The sequence below is a fragment of the Arachis hypogaea genome, chromosome 3 (genome assembly GCF_003086295.3).
Source record: "Arachis hypogaea cultivar Tifrunner chromosome 3, arahy.Tifrunner.gnm2.J5K5, whole genome shotgun sequence".
In the NCBI taxonomy this organism is placed as follows: domain Eukaryota; kingdom Viridiplantae; phylum Streptophyta; class Magnoliopsida; order Fabales; family Fabaceae; genus Arachis; species Arachis hypogaea.
Genome location: NC_092038.1, coordinates 38,655,027 through 38,676,848, shown reverse-complemented (window position 1 = coordinate 38,676,848; position 21,822 = coordinate 38,655,027). Strand labels below are relative to the sequence as shown.

The window sequence follows — 21,822 nt, the reverse complement described above, 5'->3', positions numbered from 1 at the left end:
TTATGCATAGCAAATTAGCAATGCTATATTAATACGAATCAGACAAAATCATCTATAAACTAATAAGACCATGTTCATTGAGAACTTAAAAGGGAAGTTAAAAAAACTGTTAAACTCAAAGCACTTCTTTCTTTTTTAAATATCATTTCACAGAAATTAAGGATATATTTATAAAAATATTTTTTTACTAGAATCAGTTAATTTGTTTAGATATAACAAATATATGTATATAAGTATTTTCACATAAAATTATAATTATGGTCATGAAAAAAATACTTACATAATACAGAATTTTTAAAAATTAAATAATATAATTGTTTTATTATATATATATATTTACTAATCTAATATATAATTTCTTTTATAAAAATACTAACTATATAATCTTTTTAGTTATATTCTAATTCTAGCATGTATGTAATACACACACACATCACTAGCTAGTACATCCTTTTAAATGAAATTAAAATATAAGAATAATTATACAATTATTAGGATTTCATCTTTTTTAATAGGTATTTTTAAAAAATATATATATACATAAAGATAAATTTGTAATTTTTTTTTTGGTTTTTTTTTTTCTCTTCAACTATTTCTGCTAAAAGCAGAAGTAGTATGTTTCTACGTGATTCTCAAAAAACAGGCACAAAAAAAATTCTTTCTTATGTCTATTTTTTTAAATACAAATAATAAACAAAAATAAGTACTTAATTTTAGAAAAATAAAAGGTACTTCCTTGATTCTAGAAGCGTAAACAACTGATGAAACCAATAAAAATGGAAAAAACATTCGTGTGTAATTTTTTCCTTTTTCAAATATCGACTTATATATTCATAAAATATATTTATATTATTAATAAGACTGAAGTCAAAATCTGGAATTGAAGTATAAATTACTTATCCACGTAGTTAATAACACTAATAGATCATGTCTTTTGGGTAACACCCAACAACTAACTATCTACCTCGGTTGGAACACTTTACTATCAGTGAGGGTGAAAAGGCAAAAAATCAGAGACCTAATTAACCTAATAAGCATGCTCCTAAAATAATATTTTGGTATGTGTCACTATTCATCCATTATTTTCCAAGGCCATTATTTTCCATATGCATTATTGTGCAAGGGGCACTATCAAACATCAATAATGCGCCAAGGCATGCGGCCATTGAATTGATCAGTAAGTTTATGATCCATATAATTATCCATACAGGGAATTTAGAGTATTAGATTCCAATTTTTTTCCCCTCATTTTTCTTCTTGAAATAATTGAAACCCATTATTTTATATGCAAATGCAATTGTTAATTAAAGTAGTTATTAATTATCGGATAAGTTATACAACAGCTTTCAAATTATATTTTTACCATTTGTTTTGTTTTATGAGCAAAGTTACATACTTACATACATGACGGTAAATATTATTATTTTTAATTAGTATTTAATCAATAATAATTTATATTTATTAAAATTATGTATATATAAATAAATACAGTTTATATCATATAAATTTTAAAATTTATACATATAAATTAATAAAATTTATTTATTAAAAATAATTTAATATTTATATTAATTAAATAATAACAAAAAATACTAAAAATTATTTATGTCTAAGAGTTTCTCTTATTTTATTGTGTAAGCCATAATTAGAAAAGACAACTTTACTGACGCTTAGTTAATTTTTAATATTCGTAGCTGGAAATATATAATAAATACGAGAACACTCACTGTCACTGGTACAAAGTAATAGAACTGTAGAAGATTATTATTGGTAAAGAATAGAGATCGCCAGAGAGATAGGTACCTTTACGTACTGAAGGATGTTTCGAACTCTATCCTTCGATCGAGGTCTATATGTTAATTATCGACATAACTTAATCCAGTAGTTCAAAATAAATCACAATCCTACAAACACCAGAATCCAGATAAATGTATCACACACATACAAGTTCATATATATGTACAATAATTAGTAATATTATTTTAGTCTAACAAAATATGATTAACTTATTGCAATTTAATTACAAAAAAATAATACAGAAATTAAACTTCACCGCTCAGACAATCAGATAGAGTATTCCGTATTCGTACATGATAGCTACTTCAATTCACACAATATGGTATATTCTTAACTTATAAACTCAACTAATAAAATCACCATGCGTACACTTTAGTCCCAACTTTAATTTAGACCTTTTGACCAATGGAGGAAAAATGTAAAAAGCGAGAAATAGGAGAAGAAGAAGAAGAATCAGCCAAAAAACGAATCGTCATCAAGATCTATAAAAAAAGCGAAATTGATGATGTCAAGAGAACTAGGATGGGAATTTTACCAATGGAAAAGAAAAGCAGGCATTGGGTTAATTTGTAGCAGTGAGAGTCATATATAGTGAAGAGTGCAATAGAGAAAGTAGGAATAACGATAACTTTGCTTGTGGTGAATATCAACTTTCTTCGAAATTTCGACGAAAGAGGGGAGCAACTACGGATCCGTAAAATGTAGATTGCTATGCGGGCAGAGTGAAAGTAACAAAGTATTAGTTAAACATCTATTATCTGCTTAAAATGTTATTTGAATAAGGAAAAGTTTAAGGGATCATCAGTTTTATTGAATTTTGGCCAGCATGTAACCAGTAAAAAAAGGTGAGTTATTGGATGAAATCTCACACCAATCTCACACCATCAAATCATCATTAATAGCTAGTTGATGACTAACAATCACAAAAATTACTGGCCCATAGCATTACTCTTTGAATAATTTACATTAAATTTAAATATTTGAATACATTAGTAAAAATAATTTTATAAAGATTATATACATATTTATACCGAGATCAAATTTTGTTTAATTTATTGATCAATCAACATTTGAATTAAATTGAGATTCTACACACTATAAATTTTAAAAAAAACAAATTGGATTTGTGTGTAAAAATAAAAAATAAAATTTATATTTCTTTTCTTTACTTTTGTCATATATATATATAATATTTTTTGTGACTTTTTTTTGTGATTATATATATAAAATATGAGATTTATTATTAATTTTAATTTTAAATTTTATTTTAAATTAAAATTTTATCTTATTTTAAATTAAAATCTTATCTTATTTTAAATTAAAATCTTATAAATCATATTATTTGACAACTCAATTTAAAATAAAATCATCTGTTAGAATCTTATTTAAGTTTAAAATTTAAATTTAAAAATAGAATAATTATTTTCAATTTTTATTTAATATTCTCAATTATTATATTATTATTATATTATTGGTGCTAATAAAAAATATAAAAATATTCTATTTAGAGACCGCATAAATCAGTCGGACCAATCCGCATAACCCACAAAAAAAAAAAAAACAGGTGGGGTTGAAAAATTGAGATCGCCATACATCAACAGCTCATTTTATCCGCACCATTTAGGGTTTAGGGTTTTTTTTTTGAAGATGTTCTAATATAGTTTTTTTTATTATATTATTGGAAAAATTATTGTAAAGGACCGTTAGGAAGAATTAATTATTAAAAAAGGACCTTTAATATTAAAATTATTAAGAACGACTAAATCTTTTTATAATATTTAAGAAGAAAGACCAAATCTTTTTATAAAGAGAAAAATATATTTTTAATTATTTTTTATTTATTTTTTATAATTTTTATATTAAAAATTTTTATTTTTCTAAAATTTTAGTAATTTTTATTATTTATTTATTTATTTTTTATATTTTTTTGATTTTTTGTCTTTTTTTCATTAGGTAAAAATCACAAAAATAAAAAATAAATAAAAATAAATAATTAATTAATTAAAATTATTAAAATTTTAAGAGAAATAAAATTTATCAACATAAAGATTATAAAAAATAAATAAATAAATAATTAAAGATATATTTGTCTTTTTATAACAAAATTTGGTTCTTTTTCTTAAATATTATAAAAAGATTTAGTCCTTTTTAATAATTTTAGTATTAAAGGTCATTTTTAATAATTAAATCTTTTTAACGGTCCTTTAGAATAATTTTTTCTATATTTTACGTTTGATTGATTATGTTCTAAATTTGTAGATATTTAATTATATGTTTTAGTTAATATCTATTTTACTTTAGACAATGTTGATTTTATTATTTTGTTTTAAAAAATTTGATTTATGATTATGTTTATTACATATTTATAATTATAAAGACTTTAATATTCGTTTTTTTTATCAAAATTTATGTATTTATTATAAAGAACTATGTTTATTTTATTTAAGTCTTTTTCATTTCTCTTCCAAATTGCCTTTATCGTAAACAATTTTATCTATTTAGAAAAAAATAAAAAGAAAGAGTATTAACAAAAGAGGAGTGTTAGGGGCCAGTAAATTTTGTGAATTGTAACTATTAATTAATTATTAATAGTGTATTTAATAGTATAAGATTTCATCTAATAATAAAAAATCATTTCCCTTAACAAAAGGATAGAGTACTGGGAACAAACATATAGAGAGAAAAATTATTATCACGTTAGCTTATCCTATTGGCCGTTTTTTTTTAAATGAAAATTATTGTTATGTTATTTTTTATTATGAAAAAATAGTATATTTTAATTTAATATGGAAGTAATTATAAATTGAAGAGTAAATTTTATATTTTAAAAATTTTAAAAAAATTAAAGTTTATAAATTAGAGAGTAGATTTTGTGTTATTTTATAAATTAGAGAGTAAATTTTGTGTCTGTTCACAAATTAGAATATAAATTTTGTGTCACTTCATAAATCGGAGAATAAGTTTTGTGCCGATTCACAAATTAGAGAATAGATTTTGTGTCATTTCACACAAATTGGTGAGTAAATTTTGTGTTTTAAAAATTAGAAAAAAAACTTCACAAATGTCAAATTTGTAATCTGATAAAAAAAACACAGAAACAAATTGTGTAATGTACCCAATATTTTAATGTATGTGAGTTTTATTCTTGTATAGAATAATTTTTTACGTTTTACGTTTTGTATGTAAAAATAATTTTTTTACAAAACGGCAGAACCGTTTTGCATGGGGAAAATTTTTTTAAATGGAAAATAGGAAAACGTCATTGACGTTTTGATCTTTTTTTATTTTTTTTAATTAAAAAAATTGAAAACGGCGGTAACGTTTTGTATATTTCCACAATGACGTTAAATACAATTTTTTAAACATTTTGATGGATTACACCAACTCAAATCCAATATTAAAAAAAAAAGTGCCAAATTTCACACATTATTAAAAAATACTACTATAAATCTAATATCAAAATAAAAAATTCTATCTTATTTTCTTTCTTAAATGCAAAATTTTTGTATTTTTCATCAAAAAAAACTTCTTGTTTTCTTTTAAAAAAATTATGTGATTTTTGTCTAGATGTTTTTTTTTGCTTTTTTATCTTTTATTTTTTTATTTTTTTTCAAAATTTATGTGTTTATAATAAATTTTTTTTGTGTTTTTTCTTTTATATTTTTTTATTTTTATTTAATTTTTTTAAAAAAATAAATAAATATTTAAAATAGAATAAAAACACAAAAAAGGATAAGACATAGCAGAAAAAAGAGAAGAATAAAAAGAAAATAAGCGATCCAGAAAAAAGTAGAAGGAAAAAAGAAAGACGAAGTAGAAAAATTATAAAGGTGGAAAAGCAAAAAAAAAATGCAAAAAATCAAAACTAAAAATACATATGTAAAAGATAGAGAAAATATTATTAGAGGGGTTTTAGTTAAATTTATTTATAAATATTACTCGGTCACCAAATATTTTTGTAAAACTTTGTTGCCTAATAATAAACATTTATTAATAATTCTTACTAATACTAGCATCTACTTTTAAAAGTCACAATGACTCATTATAACAAATAAAAAATATATCAGACTTTAATTTGATGACGAAAAATATAAATAAGAGGTCGATTAAGTGAATCTATTCTCGTAATAACTTTTTCAATATTTTAATTCCTGCACCTGCGAGACCATATTCCTCATTTAAACTTCCATGTTAGACTACTTTGTTACTCCTTCTTTCTTATTATTAGTATATTATATATTCTCAACTTTAGATTCTCGGATTAATATGGGTAGAGGGTGAGATGATCAAGTAAGGTATGCATAAATATCTCATGTCCTTTTTTACATAAGTTTAAATTTTTGGGATGGAGAAGAATTTTATAATATGATATTAAAATTTTAATTTAATTATTTTGTCGATCTTTATAATTTTATTGAATTTTTAATTAGATTTTTATATTTTTTTATTAAATCTTTATATCATACTAGATTTTATAATTATGTCTCTTTCAACATAAAAATAATAGAATTAACAGAATATTTTATTAATTTTAACGTTTTTGTTACGATAAGAATTTATTTATAATTTGATATAATATAAGAATTTAATTGAAAAAATATACATATAAGGAATTACTTAAAATTTTGGTAAAATTATAAGAATAAAAAAAATTAAACTTAGAATTTTTATGATTGAAAAATTTAAAATTTAATTTTTGTTATTAAAAAAAGTATAAAATAAATTAAAAATTCTATAAAAATCTAAACAAATATAAAAGCAAACTTTTATTTAAAAAATATATTAAAAATATAATTAGTTATGAGTATTTTTATTGATTTAATCTTTTGAGAAAAATAATATAATTACCTCAACTTGAAGTTACTTCTGGTTTTGTATGTTGTCAATTTTTTTATGAGAAAAAAAAAAGCACGCTAGCAACTTCTTTTTCCTTTAAGGTGGTAGTGACTGGTTGGTGGGGAAATGATATTAGAAGGGGTAAGTGACTACTGACTAGTGCAGAACTGCAGATTGAAATGAACTAAAACCTAAAAAGAATCATGAATGCGTGTATATATCGTGTGCAGGTCAAGCTTCGCATCCTCTTTTGAATTTTGATTTTTTTTTCTTGATAAGGGAGTATGAAAAAAGAAATGAAATTAAACTTGACTATAACGAAATATTACTCAATCTTTAACAAGACTACTTTTATCATAGATACACGCTGATTAATATTAATTACCAAAATTAATCATTAATGTATAATATATATTAAAATATAAAATATATATTAAAAATAAATTAAATTATATATATATATATACACACAAAAATATATAATAATTAATTTTAATATATAAATAATATTTTCATTAATCATATTAATTAATTGAAAATGAATGCATGTATATATCGTGTGCAGGTCAAACTTCGCATCCTCTTTTGATATTTTTTCTTGATAAGAGAGTATGAAAAAAGAAATAAAATTAAACTTGGATATAAAAAAATATTACTATCTTTAACAAGACTATTATTAATTCATATTAATTAATTGAAATATTTCAATTGCTTTTTGTAAGGTATCAAGTTGAGGAGGATAAAGCTAAAACAGAAAGAAGGAGAGAAAGAGGGAGAAGCTGAATCTAAAGGCAAAACAGAAAATAGAGAAAAAGAGGAAAAAAAAGGAGGAGAAGCTAATCTAAAAAACGTGTGTATTATGCATTTCAGTTGAGTTTTACAAGCGGTACAGCTGTATATATAGTTGGGGTTGCAACTGATTAGTTAACTGATAACTGAAATGTAACTAATTGTTTCTGGAATCTTCTGGTAACTGATTTCCTAACTGTCATTTGGCTTTACAAGTTGTTTGTGTATTACTATTAACATCAATCCTACTGTTTTGTTTGCTGCAATTTTCAAAATTCTACTGGTTTGCAACCTTTCTGTGATTCTGAGTTTGTTCCTGAGCTTGTGAAAGATGATGCTGGAGTCGGATTTTATGAAACTGTCAGCTATTTGGTCTTGAGAGGGAATATGCAGGATGCTGATTTTCTTTTGGGCAACATGATCTCTTACAAAATAAAGGTCAAGTTCAAAATGCTTGCTCTTATTGTGAAGGACGCCATTAAGACTGCACTCTGGCTGTCACAATAGAGGTTTGGTGTGGTGGAGCATTGGATTTTCATTTCGCTTAGCAGGTTCTGAATCCAGAGAATTTCAGTTAGGCCAGCAGCTAATTCCCGGTATTCTGCTTCTGTGGAACTTCTTGAGACTGTCGTTTGTTTTCTGTTTGACCATGAGATTAGATTTGTTCCTAGGAATATGCAGAATCCACTTGTAGACTTTCTGTCATCAATGTCACTGCCCCAATCTGAGTCACTAAAGCCATAGATTCGACATTCATCAGTTCTTTGGAACCTTAGGCCATAGTGTATTGTTCCAGCAAGGTATTGTAGAATTCGCTTAACTGCTTTCCAGTGGCTTTGCAATGGGGTCTGCATGAACTGGGATACTTTGTTTACAGCAAACGTGATTTCAGGTCTTGTGATTGTAGCATATTGTAGGCTTCCCACTATAGATCTGTACAAGGCTGGGTTTTGATGAATATCCTCGCCATGGGCTATCAGTTTAAGGTTGGACACCATTGGTGTTGGGACTGCCTTGGCATCCCGCATTCCTGCTTTGTTTAATAACTCCTGAATGTATTTTGTTTGACATAGGAGCATTTCATTGGCATTTAGCTTCATGGCTTCAATTCCCAAGAAGTAGTTCATTTCCCCCAAATCCTTGAGGGCAAACATAGCATTCAATTGGGTAATGAAGGTGGAAATTTCGGCTTGGGAGCTCCCGGTGACCAAAACGTCATCCACATACACCAGAATATACATCACAGAGGAGGGAGAAAATCGAGTAAAGAGAGATGCATCTGATTTTGTATTAGTGAAACCAAATTGCTTTAGAGTGTCAGTGAGCTTTGTGTACCACGCCCGGGGAGCCTGCTTTAAGCCATACAGGAACCTCTAGAGCTTGCAGACATGATGGGGTTGGTAGGGTTGGATTGCAGCGTGTTCGAGGACTGTTGTTGTTGTGAAGAGGGTCTTGGACTTGAGTTGTTGTGGAAAGCAAGAGATGGTAACTGGGCTGTATTTAGTGGTTGAAGGTGGGGATTCATGAATTCTTGATCGAAGCGGTGGTAACATTGAACAGCTGTGTGTCCGATCTTGCCACAGAGTTGGCATTGTGGTCGGCTGCCTTGCCACCATGAGGAGCGTCCACCTCCTCTTCTGAATTGTCCTCTGCCTCTGGAGCCTCTGAAGCCTCCTCTGCTGTTGTAATTGTTGTAGCCTCTTCTTTGGGAGCTTTCTTGAATTTTAGTGCTCTGCGCTATGTTGACCTGCATTGCTCCCAGCTCTGTTTTCCTGAATCTTTCAATTAGCTCTTCTTGAGTCAAAAGCTGTGTTTCAAGCTTGCTTTCACTGATGTGGTCGATTCTTGCTGTTGCAACAGTGACAAGATATTGTATTCTTCACCAAGGCCTGCTAGGGTTGCTTCGATAAATTCTTCTCGAGAGAGTGGTGCTCCTAGCGCTTTTAGCAAATCTGCTACCTGATTGATCTTAGACCTGTACTCCATTACTATTGAATTGTGCTTCTTGAGTGTTCTTAGTTGTGTCTTTAACTGTTTGATTCTTGTTTTCACTCTTGCTGTAAAATACTCTTCTAATGTGATCCAAATCTGGAATGCATACTCACATTCGATGACTCTGTTGACAAAACTTGGTTCCATTGATGCGATTAACCAGGCGACTAGCCATTGGTCTTGGACTTCCCATTCTGCATATTCTTGGCTTTCATTTTCATTTATGCGATCTGATTCTGAGTTGAATTTTGTTGGAATCTTTGCAGGATTTAGGTGATTTTGCAACTTGTTGATCTTGATGCACGCTAGAGCTTGCTTCTTCCAAGCTTTGAAGTTGTTTTCGTTCAGTTTGTTTGTGAAAAACACAGCAAATGCATTCTGGTTTGTCATGCTTATTTGTGCGTTGGTGGTGAACTGAGACGCTGGCTCCATGGATCAGAAAGCTTTGATACCATGTAAGGTATCAAGCTGAGGAGGATAAAACTAAAACAGAAAGAAGGAGAAAAAGAGGGAGAAGCTAGATCTGAAGGCAAAACAAAAAACAAAGAGAAAGAGGGAAAGAAAGGAGGAGAAGCTAATCTGAAAAACGTGTGTATTATACATTTTAGTTGAGTTTTACAAGTTGTACAACTGTATATATAGCTGGAGTTGCAACTGATTAGTTAACTGATAATTGAAATGTAACTAATTGTTTCTGGAATCTTTTGATAACTGATTTCCTAACTGTCATTTGGCTTTACAAGTTATTTGTGTATTACTGTTAACACTTTTATATGTTGATTTTTTTATAAAAGCTTTTATATTTTAAAAATTACTTTTGCATTTAGTAATAAAAGTCCAAACCTGCGTGCTTATTAGAAAAAAAAATTAAAACCAGAAAAAGGAAAAATAAATCTTACTATGATGAGCTCTTTAGTAGTATACAAGTTTCAAAAAATAGTATATAAGTTCTAAGAGTTGATAATGAATAATAGAGTAAGATTTAGACTATATTTTAATTTTATTTGTAGGTTTAAAATTTTTAAAAATATAATCCTATTTTAGTTACAGGGTGAAAATTTTTTAATTTTATCTCTACTGTATTCTAAAATTTTAAAATAAAATTTTCAATGAGATATAATATTTAATTATTTTATATTTTATAAACATATTAATAAAATAAAAACATGAAATTAAATTTATATTAAAATTAAAAACAATAAAATTATAATAAAATTTATGTTAAAATTTATAAAAATAACATAATCATGATCAAGTACTTGTTAAAATTATATATATATATATATATATATATATATATATATATCATAATGTATTAAAGATGTAAGTAAGATTAGATATGAATTTAGACTCATTCTACATTTAATTTGATTTTTATGCTGTGAATCAAATTGTCAATCTTATTCGAACAGATTAATAAATCGAATTAGATATCTATGGATAAAATTAGTATTGCTAATTAGCCTTCTTAACTTATTACTTTTTTTATAAAATTAGAAAGATAATAACTTAAAGTTATTTTATCTAATTTAATATCTATAATTACATAATTATTATATCTAAAATTATTTACTTCTTTCAACAATAATTAAAAAACAAAAAAAATAATTTAAACTGTTTTAAATTGATATTTTATTATTTTCTAAACATTTTTATATTTTATCCACCTAACTTTAAATTAAAGAAGTGTTAAAATCTACTTAAGATGAGTGATCAAATATGATAGAATGAATTATACCATATATTACATATGATTTTAGAATTTAGAGACGTAGATAAAATAAGTATGATTAAGTCTAAATTCATATCTAATTTTACTTACATCTCAATTCATTCTACTTTTAACTTGACTTATTACGCATCAAATTCTCAATCATACTCAAACAGACAGAATCAAATATTAAGTATTTATAGATAGAATACTAATATCGTCAACCCTCTCAACTTATTACTTTTTCAATAAAATTAAAAAGATAATAATTTAAAGTTATTTGATTTAGTTTAATATCTATAATTACATAATTAATTAATATATCTAAAATTATTTAATTATTTTAGCGATAATAATTAAAAAATAAAAAATAAGATAATTTTAAATTATTTTAAATGAATTTTATTATCTTCTAATCATTCTTATATTTTATCCCTCTAATTTTAAAAAATCGTTAAAATCTATCTGAAATATAATGAGTTACACCATATATTAAATATTATCTTGGAATTCAGCTTGCAGTTTAATAGTTAATTAAGTAGTCCTTTATTATATCTTGGTTTTAGTTTCTTTGATGTATAATTATCAGTTTAAATAAAGGTTTTGGACTTTATTAATATCCATTTTTTGGTTTTGACTTTCGTATTTTTTTATTTTAGTCCAATAAAATTTAAAAATTGCCTATTCTATCTCTAATTTGTTTCATCAAAGATTGACGTGTAACAATATATATGTCATATCACTATATCAGTATTTAATTTGTCATGTCAATACTTGACAAAATTAATTTATATCATAAACCAAAATAGACAACTTTTAAATTTTATTTGATCTAAAAAAACTTTATAGGGATTAAAACTATTTTATAGAGACTAAAAGCTTATTTATTTAAGTCTTTGTTTTATTGAAGTAGAAGAAAAAATATGAATATAATAAAAATAATAAAATTTTATCAAGATTTACCATCATATATCAGCATGCATAATGTAATAATTTTTTAATTTTATTTTAAATAATAAATATGATATAGGATTACAAGAATTGAAAATTTAACTCTCTCTTTCATGCAAATTAAAGAAAACAAATTTAAAGCCTTCTGAAAATCGTCACCGTCGCCTTAATTTGGACTGCGATAGCCTTTCTCATCTCCTCTACTATTTCTCTTTCATGTGAAATCTTTTTCTTTTATTTTTTGTCTTTTTTTTTTCTTTTTTCTAAACTCTTCATATTTCTCTTTTTAGTATCTCACTCTCATTCTCATCGGCCACATTCTCATCACCTCTCTTTTTTCTTTTCTTTTACTTACCACAAATTTTCACTACCCTTTTTTTGCTATCACCCCTCTTCTCTTCTTTCATTCGCAATCCTCTCTTTTTGTTTTTACCTGTTTATTTTGTTGTTATTTTATTGTTTATTCATTTTGTTATTTTTTGTTTTTAGAGATTTAAATCTAAGATCCAAATTTAGATATATAATTTTTTATGGTATTTCTCTTTCTTTTGTAATGTATTGATCTCTTTTATAGGTGTGTTGGTGATGTTTTCGCAAGTTTAGGATAAAGATACAACAAAAGTCTTTTATTTATGAAAATATTTACAGTTTTAGATAGCATTTAGAATTTAGACTGATTCTGAAAAAAAGAGAAGATAAAGTTGTGTAGCACAACACTTCTTGTGTAGATTTAAAAACAAAAGAGATCGTAATAAATTTTCTGATTTCTTTTGTATAAAATTTTTTGTAATCGAACTTTGTGTTTCCTTTCAGATAATAGTTTAACATAAAATTTATTCATTTTTTTTATTTAGTTTCAGATTTAATGTTTTTTCTATAATATGTAAGTGCTATTTAGCTATTTTTTAAATAAATTTTTTTTCTATAAAAAAAATAGTATATACCCATTTTTGTTCTCAAACAATTTCAGACCAGACATTTTAGTCTCCAACTAAAATTAATTACTCGATTGGTCCCTAATAACAATTAACTCCGTCAGTCACTTAGGTCCTTTACTCTGTCAACTCTAACGGAGGACAAAATAGTCCCTGACAACTCTAATATGGGACAAAATAGTCCCTGATCTCCTCTATTCGAAAACGACACTATTCTCTCCCAATTTCCATCATATATCGCATAACACTAATAGTCTAACACGATAACTTCAAATTACACAATGCACACTCTACAACTTCAATGTTCACAAGAAAAAAAATCATCAACTTGTTCTCAACCAATTCATACTCAGGAAACTAATGACTATGTCTCTCAACTACTTGTTGTCTTCGATGGATCCCATGAATCAAGACAGCAAGTCTGATTTGTCAAGACCCGTTGTCGTCGTTGCCATCTCCCTCCTCCTCTGCCCTATCATCTCCATGACCACATTGTCCACCACTCCGATTGCTTCCTTCAGCTTCTTCTCCGAACCAATGTTCAGTAATCGCTTCAGTTTTCATATGAGCGGCAATGACGACATTGCTCGTTGTACTGATAGCTTGGATGCGAGGTCGAAGGTGCCTGCCAACTTGGACTTCGGGAAAGAAGGAATGAAGTACTCAGTGTCTATTTCAAATGAGAATTTGCATATGGTGTCGAAGGATAATCTTCTCATGATGTGCTAATGTCTAACAATCTATATTGCTTGCCGAAGAGTGGAGAAAGGCGTGCCTTTAGGGTAGTTGTGGAACCTGGTCTTGAGAATGTCGTGAACGTTGTCGGGGTTGGAGGTGATGTTATCGAGGACGTGGAAGTGGATGCTTCTGGTGGGTGAAGTGCAGAGGAGGTGGATGTACCAGTTATAGAGATTTAGGAAGTGTGTGGTCCAGGACATGTTGAGGTATGTGCGACACGTGTAGCAATTACACCAAGGGTTAATCTTGGAGCAAAAGAGGAGGAAGAAAAAGATGGAAAAGAAGACTATGAAGGTAAAGAAGAAGAATATGAATGTTAGAGTTATGCAAGATATGATAAAAATTATGAAAGAATAGCGTCATTTTCGAATAAAGGGGTAAGGGATCATTTTATCCCTTATTAGAGTTGTCAGGGATCATTTTGTCCCTTGTTAGAGTTGTTAGGGACCATTTTGTCTTTCGTTAAAGTTGACGGAGCCAAGGATCTAAGTGACTGACGGAATTAATTGTTAGGAACCAATCGAATAATTAATTTTAGTTAGAGACTAAAGTGTCTGATCCAAAATTCTTTGAGGACCAAAATGAATATATACTCAAAAAAAAATATGATGTACGATTACCATAAGAGATCATTAATCACACAATGACATATATTTTCATTTGTTTCATTATCTCTCCACCTGTGTTCCATGTTTTATTAGGAGACTTCTAAGAAGCCTCAATATAGATAGGATACCTCACCGATAGGTGTGGTACCTAACTAGCCTGGTCCTTGCACTAAAAAAATTAAATAAATATGAAATTAAATAAAACATCTTTAGATATATTGTAATATAATTATTATCACAAAAGCACTTAATTATGCAACTATTTTCACAAAGATGGAACGTCAACTAGAGATGATGGAATCGTGATGAATCAATGACAAAAGTAAGTATATATATATATATATATATATATATATGGATTAATAGTCAACTTTATTTTTAAAAAATTATTTAATTTTTAAATTAATTTTTAAATATTTTTTAATTATAGTAATTCTTAAAAAATATTTAAAATATAAATTAAATTAATTTTTCCGTCAGTTATAGTTAAACCATGATGTATCATATTAAGTACTACATGATATTATAATTTAGTAAGTTAATATTACATATTACAAGATGATTGGTTGATGTATCAAGTTAGTAACACCTAACATGCTATATATTATTTGATATGTAATAAATTTATTTATAATTAAATTAATCCTTGAAAATACACACGTAAGTCATTTTTATTCCTAACATTTTAAAAATTGATCAAATTAGTCTTTATATAATTTTTTATTTTTTTTATAATATTAAATTTTTAATATTTCTTAATTTTACTCATTTTAATCTTATTTTTTACATCTTAATAAACAAAATTTTCATCAAATAAAATAATAAAAATAATCAAATTATTACAAAGTTATTTTTCATTTGTATTTTTAGATTTTTCATTTTCAAATTCTAGTTTTTTTGTAGTAAATTTTTTTTATATAAATAATTTTCTCAAACTATTATTAATTATATACTAAAAATTTTAATTTTTTGGATCTCACATTCTCACTAAATAAATATAGTAGTTATTTTAATTTTTTAGATTTCACTAAATAAATATAGTAGCTAATTATTTTTAAAAAAAATTATATTAAAATATTAAAATTCAATGAGTGGTTCTATAAATCGATTTTTTGATTATTGAGTTCTACCGTATATATAAATTAAACAATAATAAAAATTATAGTTTAAAAAATTCTAAAAGATTTAAATTAAAATAAGCACTATACTATTTGTGAGATTCAAAATATTAAATTTTTTGAATATATAATTAATGATAATTTGATAAACAAATTTAAATAAAAAATTAATATAAAAAACTATAATTTGAAAATATAAAATTTTTAAATAGAAATGACAAAATAATTTTGTAATAATTTAATTGTTTTTATTATTTTATGTAAAGAAAATTTTACTTATTAAAGTCTAAAAATAATATTAAAATTAGTAGTATAAAAAAATATTTAAAATTTATATTATGAAAAAAATAAAAAAATTATATAAAAATTAATTTGATCAATTTTTAAAGTTTTAGAGATGAAAATGACTTATATATATATATTTTTAAGGACTATTTTGATTATAAATAAATTTATTACGTATCAAATAATATATGTCACGTATCACTGACCTAACATGTCAACTAATCATCTTGTGATATGTGGCATTAACCTATCATGTTATCATGTCATATGAATTTAATGTGTTACGTCATCTTTTAATTGACGGAAGAACTAATTTAACTTACATTTTATTTTTTAGAGATTAATATAATTAAAAAAATTATTTCAGAACCAATTCAAAAAATAAATGATCTTTAACCAATATATATTCCTTATAACTTACTATCTATCCTGCTTGGAAAATGGAAAAACTGATAAACAAAGGACAAATTTTTAGAGAAGTTATAGGATTTTAGTATTTAGGTCTAATTTGGTAACCAACTTAATTAAGCTTTTTTTGACAAAATAACTTAAATAATAAATAATTTTGTTAAAAGTAACTTATAAATAAGTTATTTTGTGTTTGGATTTTTAATTCTAAAAGTATTTATTTTATAGAAATGTGATGAAAAGTAGAAATATTATGAGAGAAGTCATTTTTTAACTTCTCTATAAGCTCCTAAATAGCTTCTTAAAAAGTTGCAATTTAGTTTTAAAAATTATACCAGACATTAATACTACTACTTTTCATAAATAAAAAATGCAAAAAAATTACTTCTAAAGTTTCCAAAAAAGCCCTTAGTAATTTGTAATAATTATGAATTATACCACATAATACCCCTAAAACATTGTCTAAATTCAACATATATTAAAAATCTATATAATTTTTAAAGAAATGAGCGAAAGAAAAAATAAAAAATATTAATCGATTATTGATGAAAAGAAGATGATTCCCAATGTTTTTTCAAATCTCAATCTAATTCATATCATCTAAATTTAATCTCTAACTAGTATGCGAATAATTTGTTCATAAATTTACAGATAAAATATATTTTATGTTCTTAAAATTTATCAAACTCTAAATTTTAATTTATTTTAATTTTTTATAATATTTAAATATATATTAATTATATGTTTTTTTTAAATTTTTTGATAATCAAACACTACAAGATAAGCAGAGGACAGCGACAAAAAAATTCTGACCGTTTATCTAACTGCTGCAAATATCAGAGATTGCAGCAATTGATATCATGTGCCGCAGAATCTGATTGATTAGCGGCTATTTCTTGAACAACCGCCGCTAATCAGAACCTTGATCCTATTATTATTATTATTATTATTATTATTATTATTATTATTATTATTAATAAAATACTAAGACCATCAGATATACTACTCTCCCTTTCAAAAGCACTCACCACGCTCTTTTCCTTCGTTATACATTCCCCACCAGCTCTAACCCTCAACCCTGATTCCCTATGCCTTCCAGCTGTGAAGCACTCGCCTCTGAAAGCTCTCACCTTAAGTAGCCCTCGCCTGTAGCAGCTCTCGCCGTTGAAGGTGTGCGCATCTCCTCGCGTCGCCAGAAGGTCGTTTCAGAGTTGTTGGTCGCGATGCCGTCTCTTCCCTGGCCTCTTCGTCAAGTCCAGACCTCCTCGTCATCATCGTCAGTTTGGACCTGTTGCTGGCTCGTCTTCTCATCTCTAGTAAGCGCTCATCCCTAATTCTTCAGTTGTATTTTTTTCCTTTTCTATTTTCTTAGTGCGAACAAGAACAGGAGTAGAGGCGTGAAACAAATCTCCAATCGTGAATCTTTGCCGCCGTGTAGCCCCGCCCGTCAGTACCAGTTGCGTGGTGCTTTCCCCTGCTGATGGGTCCACCGCCGATATGCTTTCTCCTCCCTCTGGTCTCGATCCTAGGTATGCCCATACTCTTGGTTTAGATTGTTGGGATCTGAAAAATCTCCTGTTCAATTTGGTCTCAGATTTTAATTTTGGTTCACATTATATCTTTTCTTCTTGATTTGGTTTCAATTTAGTCTTTTATTTTGGTTTTGGTCTTACCATGAACAGAGAACAAAAGGGGGTGAAGCAAAATTTTAACTTGCAAGATGCACCGGTATCTCCGTGAAATGTTGTCGCCGCAACACCAGGCATGTTCTTCTTCTCTTTTAATATGCACAAGCCAAAATAATGTAAAATCATGCAGATTGCTAATAATTCTCACCTTTTGAAAAAGTCAAGTATGAAGTTTGTTCCCGAGGCATTGAATAAACTATTGGTGAAGTTTGGGGTGACTCAACCAGCAACAGACACTGCCTAGTTTGCTCTGCTCTTCCATTTCTGATGCAGGTTTAATTAATGACAATGCTTTTATTTTTGTAATGCAAGTGACATTATATTTGCTACACCTATAGTTGATTTTCAACACAGATTGATGATATTTGCTTTCTTGTTGACCTATGATGATTTGTTGAACTTTCAATTATGTTAGTTATTGTGTTGTATGACTTTAGTGTGTCAATTTGTGAAATTAAATTTGTTTTGGTATTTTAGTGCATATTACTGGTTGAAAATAAGATAGAACCTTTTTAGTACACAGACTTTGACTATGATAGGTTGGTTTTTTAACTAGTTTAAAAACCAAAAAACCAACCAAACCAATCCATTTCAATACGCTTTGGTCTGGTTTGGTTGGCTTTGGATAAAAAAACCGAACCAAACCAATCTAATTGAATTCTATACGATTGGATAGATTGTTTTTCGTACCAAAACCAAACTAAAGCGCACCACGGACACTAGTAGTACCATGTAGATGAACCACAATAAACTAAAAAGTCAGTGAATAATTAGTCTTATCATATTGTTTTCATTTTTCAATTTCTTAGCAGTCAATTTGGAAATTTCATAACCTTTGGTTTGCTATTTGGCATTCACTCTAAGGTTATGTATCTGTCTAAGATACCAAGAGTCAGCTAGTGGTCACTGAATTAAGTTGTCACTTGTCAGTGTCTTTATGGATTCTTTCAGTTAAACAGAAGAAATAATCAAAAGCTTAGCAATTCAATTACTATTTTTTCTCGGCCACTTGCATATTTTTTATGTCACTAATGGTTAAAACATGCTTTGCTTTTCCATGAAGCAAACAAGGTAATGTCATATTGTCATGCATTATTCCAAGAAAAAAATCTTAGTATACAACACAAAAACATAAACAAAGACAAAATATAAAAAGTCATCAGCACATGTGTGATATTTTGAGGATTAGGAGAGGCAATATGCTTTACACTTATACTCCCCTCAACCAATTAGAGAGGAAAAAAATAAAAAAATTAAAAGTAAAACTCTAATGACCATATTGCCATTGCATATTCCAAATTTCTATAATCAGTTTTTGGTCATTGATGAAAAATATAGGCATAGAGAAGCTCATTCCAAGTGTCAGAAACTCCTGGAAGGCACCAATGTATGCAATCTACATAAGCTTTTGGGTTAGAAATTTGTTTTTCTATTAGAGGCTCCCATTGCTTCCTATAAATAGATGGGTGGCCTTCTTTTCTGTACTATGAGAGCTGTGTGATGTTAAGCATGTGAACATTCAAGCCTTTTGATTTCAAATCTTGAAATACATTTTTCACCACCCTCATCATTGATGGAAAAGTACCATTCCCCTAGTAATCCTCTTGTGTAATCAAATCCATTTCTTTGTAGCATTTTTCACCCTTCACTCCTCCCCATTCATGATATTATTGTAGTTGTATGAATGCTTTATGATTTATTTCCATTTTTCGACAGGATCAATGATAAAAAATGCATCGTGAAATTGGTTTTATCACCTTTGCAAGTGCAGGTTGGGTTGTGTGCTCTACTCCTCACTATGTGCATATTTTAACTTGACACCTGTTGTACACACCTTTTCAATGCGTACTATATGTGCCTACAGCTGTTGCTCTATATTTTGGTTTGTATACTTTTTGAGTTTAGTGCAAAGGATGTATCAGTTAATTTTGTTGTTTCTGCCACAAGTTATATTCAATAGATGAAAAATATTAAGATTTATAGCATTAAAAAAAATTCAGTAAAGGCAAAAAAATTTATTTTTAAAATTAAACAAAAAAAATTAGCATTTTTTAAAAGGAATTTTTTTAAAATTTGTATTGAAATTAGCAGCGGTTTTATAACCGCCGAAAACATTCATAAATTAAAAAACATAATAACATTGCGGCGGTTCGTAACCGCTGGTGAAAATGGACTAAATTCTAATACTTGTATATTGTGGCGGTTTAAAACCGCCGCTAAATTAATTGAACCAAAAAATTGATTCAGCGATGGTTATACCAGCGGTTGCTAGAAACCGCCGCAAAACCTAATCCCGGCGCCCATAACCTGGGTGATCTACTGAACCGCCGGCCTTTGATTTTGCGGCGGTTTAAAACTGCCACTAATAGAGGAAAAACCACCGCTAAGCAGCGCCTCTGTTGTAGTGAAATTATTATTTTTTAATTTTATCCTTCTAATTTTAATCCCAATTCTAAACCGAAATTTAAAATTTTAATTAACTCCATCCAACCCTTTTTCCTTTTGGCTTGAATGATCATGAAGTAGAAGCTGAGGCGAACAATGGAGATAAAGAAGTAGATGTGACGATGGAAAGGAATAAAACTTATTAATTAAATATACTTTTAAAATTTTTGACAAATTTTAGTAACAAAAATATACTTTTACTCTAAATTTAAACTTGTTCAGTTGTTCGTTGGTCTGGGAGGGTGAAGATCGTTGGAGGTGAGGGCCGAAACCTGAACGCGAGAACTGAGACGAGGTGTGGAGCTATTGGCCGTCGGTGAGTCGGCGGGTGGGGCTACCTGCAAGGACACTTCGATGCCAAAGTAAGCATCTGTACGATGTGGCGGCTACTTAGGGTAAAGTGACGTACCTGAGGAGAAGGGTAGGTCCCTCTCCTTTATCCCTATCTGTTCGGGTGGGCCCTCCTACTCATGCGTTATGCATCTTGTCTTACGGCTAGGTCATGGGGCCGCTTGATGAACCCCCGGTTAACGTTGGGCTGGGCTAGAACAGTGCCCCCAATGCGCCAAGGTGTGGAGCTTGCATTTGGCGCAATAGTCTAGCCCATATTCTCGTGAGAAGGGGTCTTTGCTCAATCCGTCTTCATCAGAGGGGCTTATTCCTTAGTACTTTCCTTGTGCGTGGGAGTTGCCCCTAGCCGTTACTCAAGGGTGTAACTTCGATTATCATTCCGAAAGCATTAAATGCTCTTTAAGTGATTTGAAAGACAGCGGGAAGATCAATTTTGCTCCTGATCTTTCGCGCTTCTTCTATTTCCTCTTTTATTTATTGTCATCTGCGTACCTCCTCCACCTTCGTCATTGTTGTGGATTTCATTCTACCCCTACAGTGCCGCTGTTCTTCCTCTTGTAACCTTCTCTATCCATTTTTACTAGTAAGTGATCTTTTATTTACGTTATTCTGCTTTATTTTCTGCCATTGTTATACTGATTTTCCCCTCGCTTTTACCTTTTGAATCTGAAACTGGATTTGTTAGATAGTTTTCAAGGGGGTGTCGTAGGTTTCCTTTTTTACGGTTAGGCTAGAATGGTTTATGTAGAATAATTTTGATTTAAGTGTAGAATAACTTAGTTTTGGCTTAGAACCTTCTCCCGACCTCACAATTTAAGTGGTGCCCACGCTGTAAGTATTGCGCAGCGATCCTCCGTGAATTGGTATGCTTGGTGTACTGCTAATGTCACGAGCACGTCCTCCACGGTAACCGCGGACGAGTTAACAGAGCTCTGTGATTCAGGAGCATTGTGCAGAGGCGGATCTGAGGAGGCAAATTACAAACTCTTGGTGTCGGGTCTCCAGGATCACGTCTGCTAACTAAACATTGACACTCCACGCATCTTTGATTGGATTTGGGTGTATAAACCCATGTTTACTACCCTAGGAGTTTGACTTTCCTTATCCCCCTTTATTATGGCTCTCTTAAATCGATGTGACGTTGCCCCCTCGCAACTTCATCCGAACAAC

The 21,822-nt window shown here is 28.4% G+C and overlaps 2 protein-coding genes and 1 long non-coding RNA gene across 6 annotated transcripts in view; 1 reads left to right on the top strand and 2 right to left on the bottom strand.

Annotated features, from left to right (window-relative positions):
• Window positions 1-21,822, bottom strand: part of LOC112790322 (calcium-transporting ATPase 8, plasma membrane-type) — a 52,620-nt gene that overhangs the window by 19,489 nt on the left and 11,309 nt on the right. Inside the window, exons 1-2 of one of the 2 annotated variants that reach the window (XM_029297018.2) lie at window positions 2,333-2,508; window positions 1,804-1,904 (exon numbers count right to left, since the gene is read on the bottom strand). The gene's annotated coding sequence lies outside the window, so the exon portion shown is untranslated. Of the gene's footprint in view, window positions 1-1,803; window positions 1,905-2,332; window positions 2,509-21,822 lie in introns of those variants that run through there. The other variant, XM_072232862.1, reaches the window with a different exon arrangement.
• Window positions 9,223-9,846, bottom strand: LOC140183446 (uncharacterized). The gene has a single exon (XM_072231874.1). It carries the CDS (start codon window positions 9,844-9,846, stop codon window positions 9,223-9,225), a length of 624 nt encoding a protein of 207 aa, XP_072087975.1.
• On the top strand, window positions 17,234-19,832 carry LOC112790321 (uncharacterized). 3 transcript variants are annotated; one of them, XR_011879827.1, is made up of 3 exons: window positions 17,234-17,697; window positions 17,851-18,129; window positions 19,573-19,832. It is a non-coding gene; the product is annotated as an uncharacterized lncRNA (long non-coding RNA). The 3 variants fall into 3 exon arrangements; XR_003196618.2 differs by lacking the exon at window positions 19,573-19,832 and having other exon boundaries at window positions 17,234-17,484; window positions 17,556-17,697; window positions 17,851-18,301; XR_003196617.3 differs by lacking the exon at window positions 19,573-19,832 and having other exon boundaries at window positions 17,851-18,301.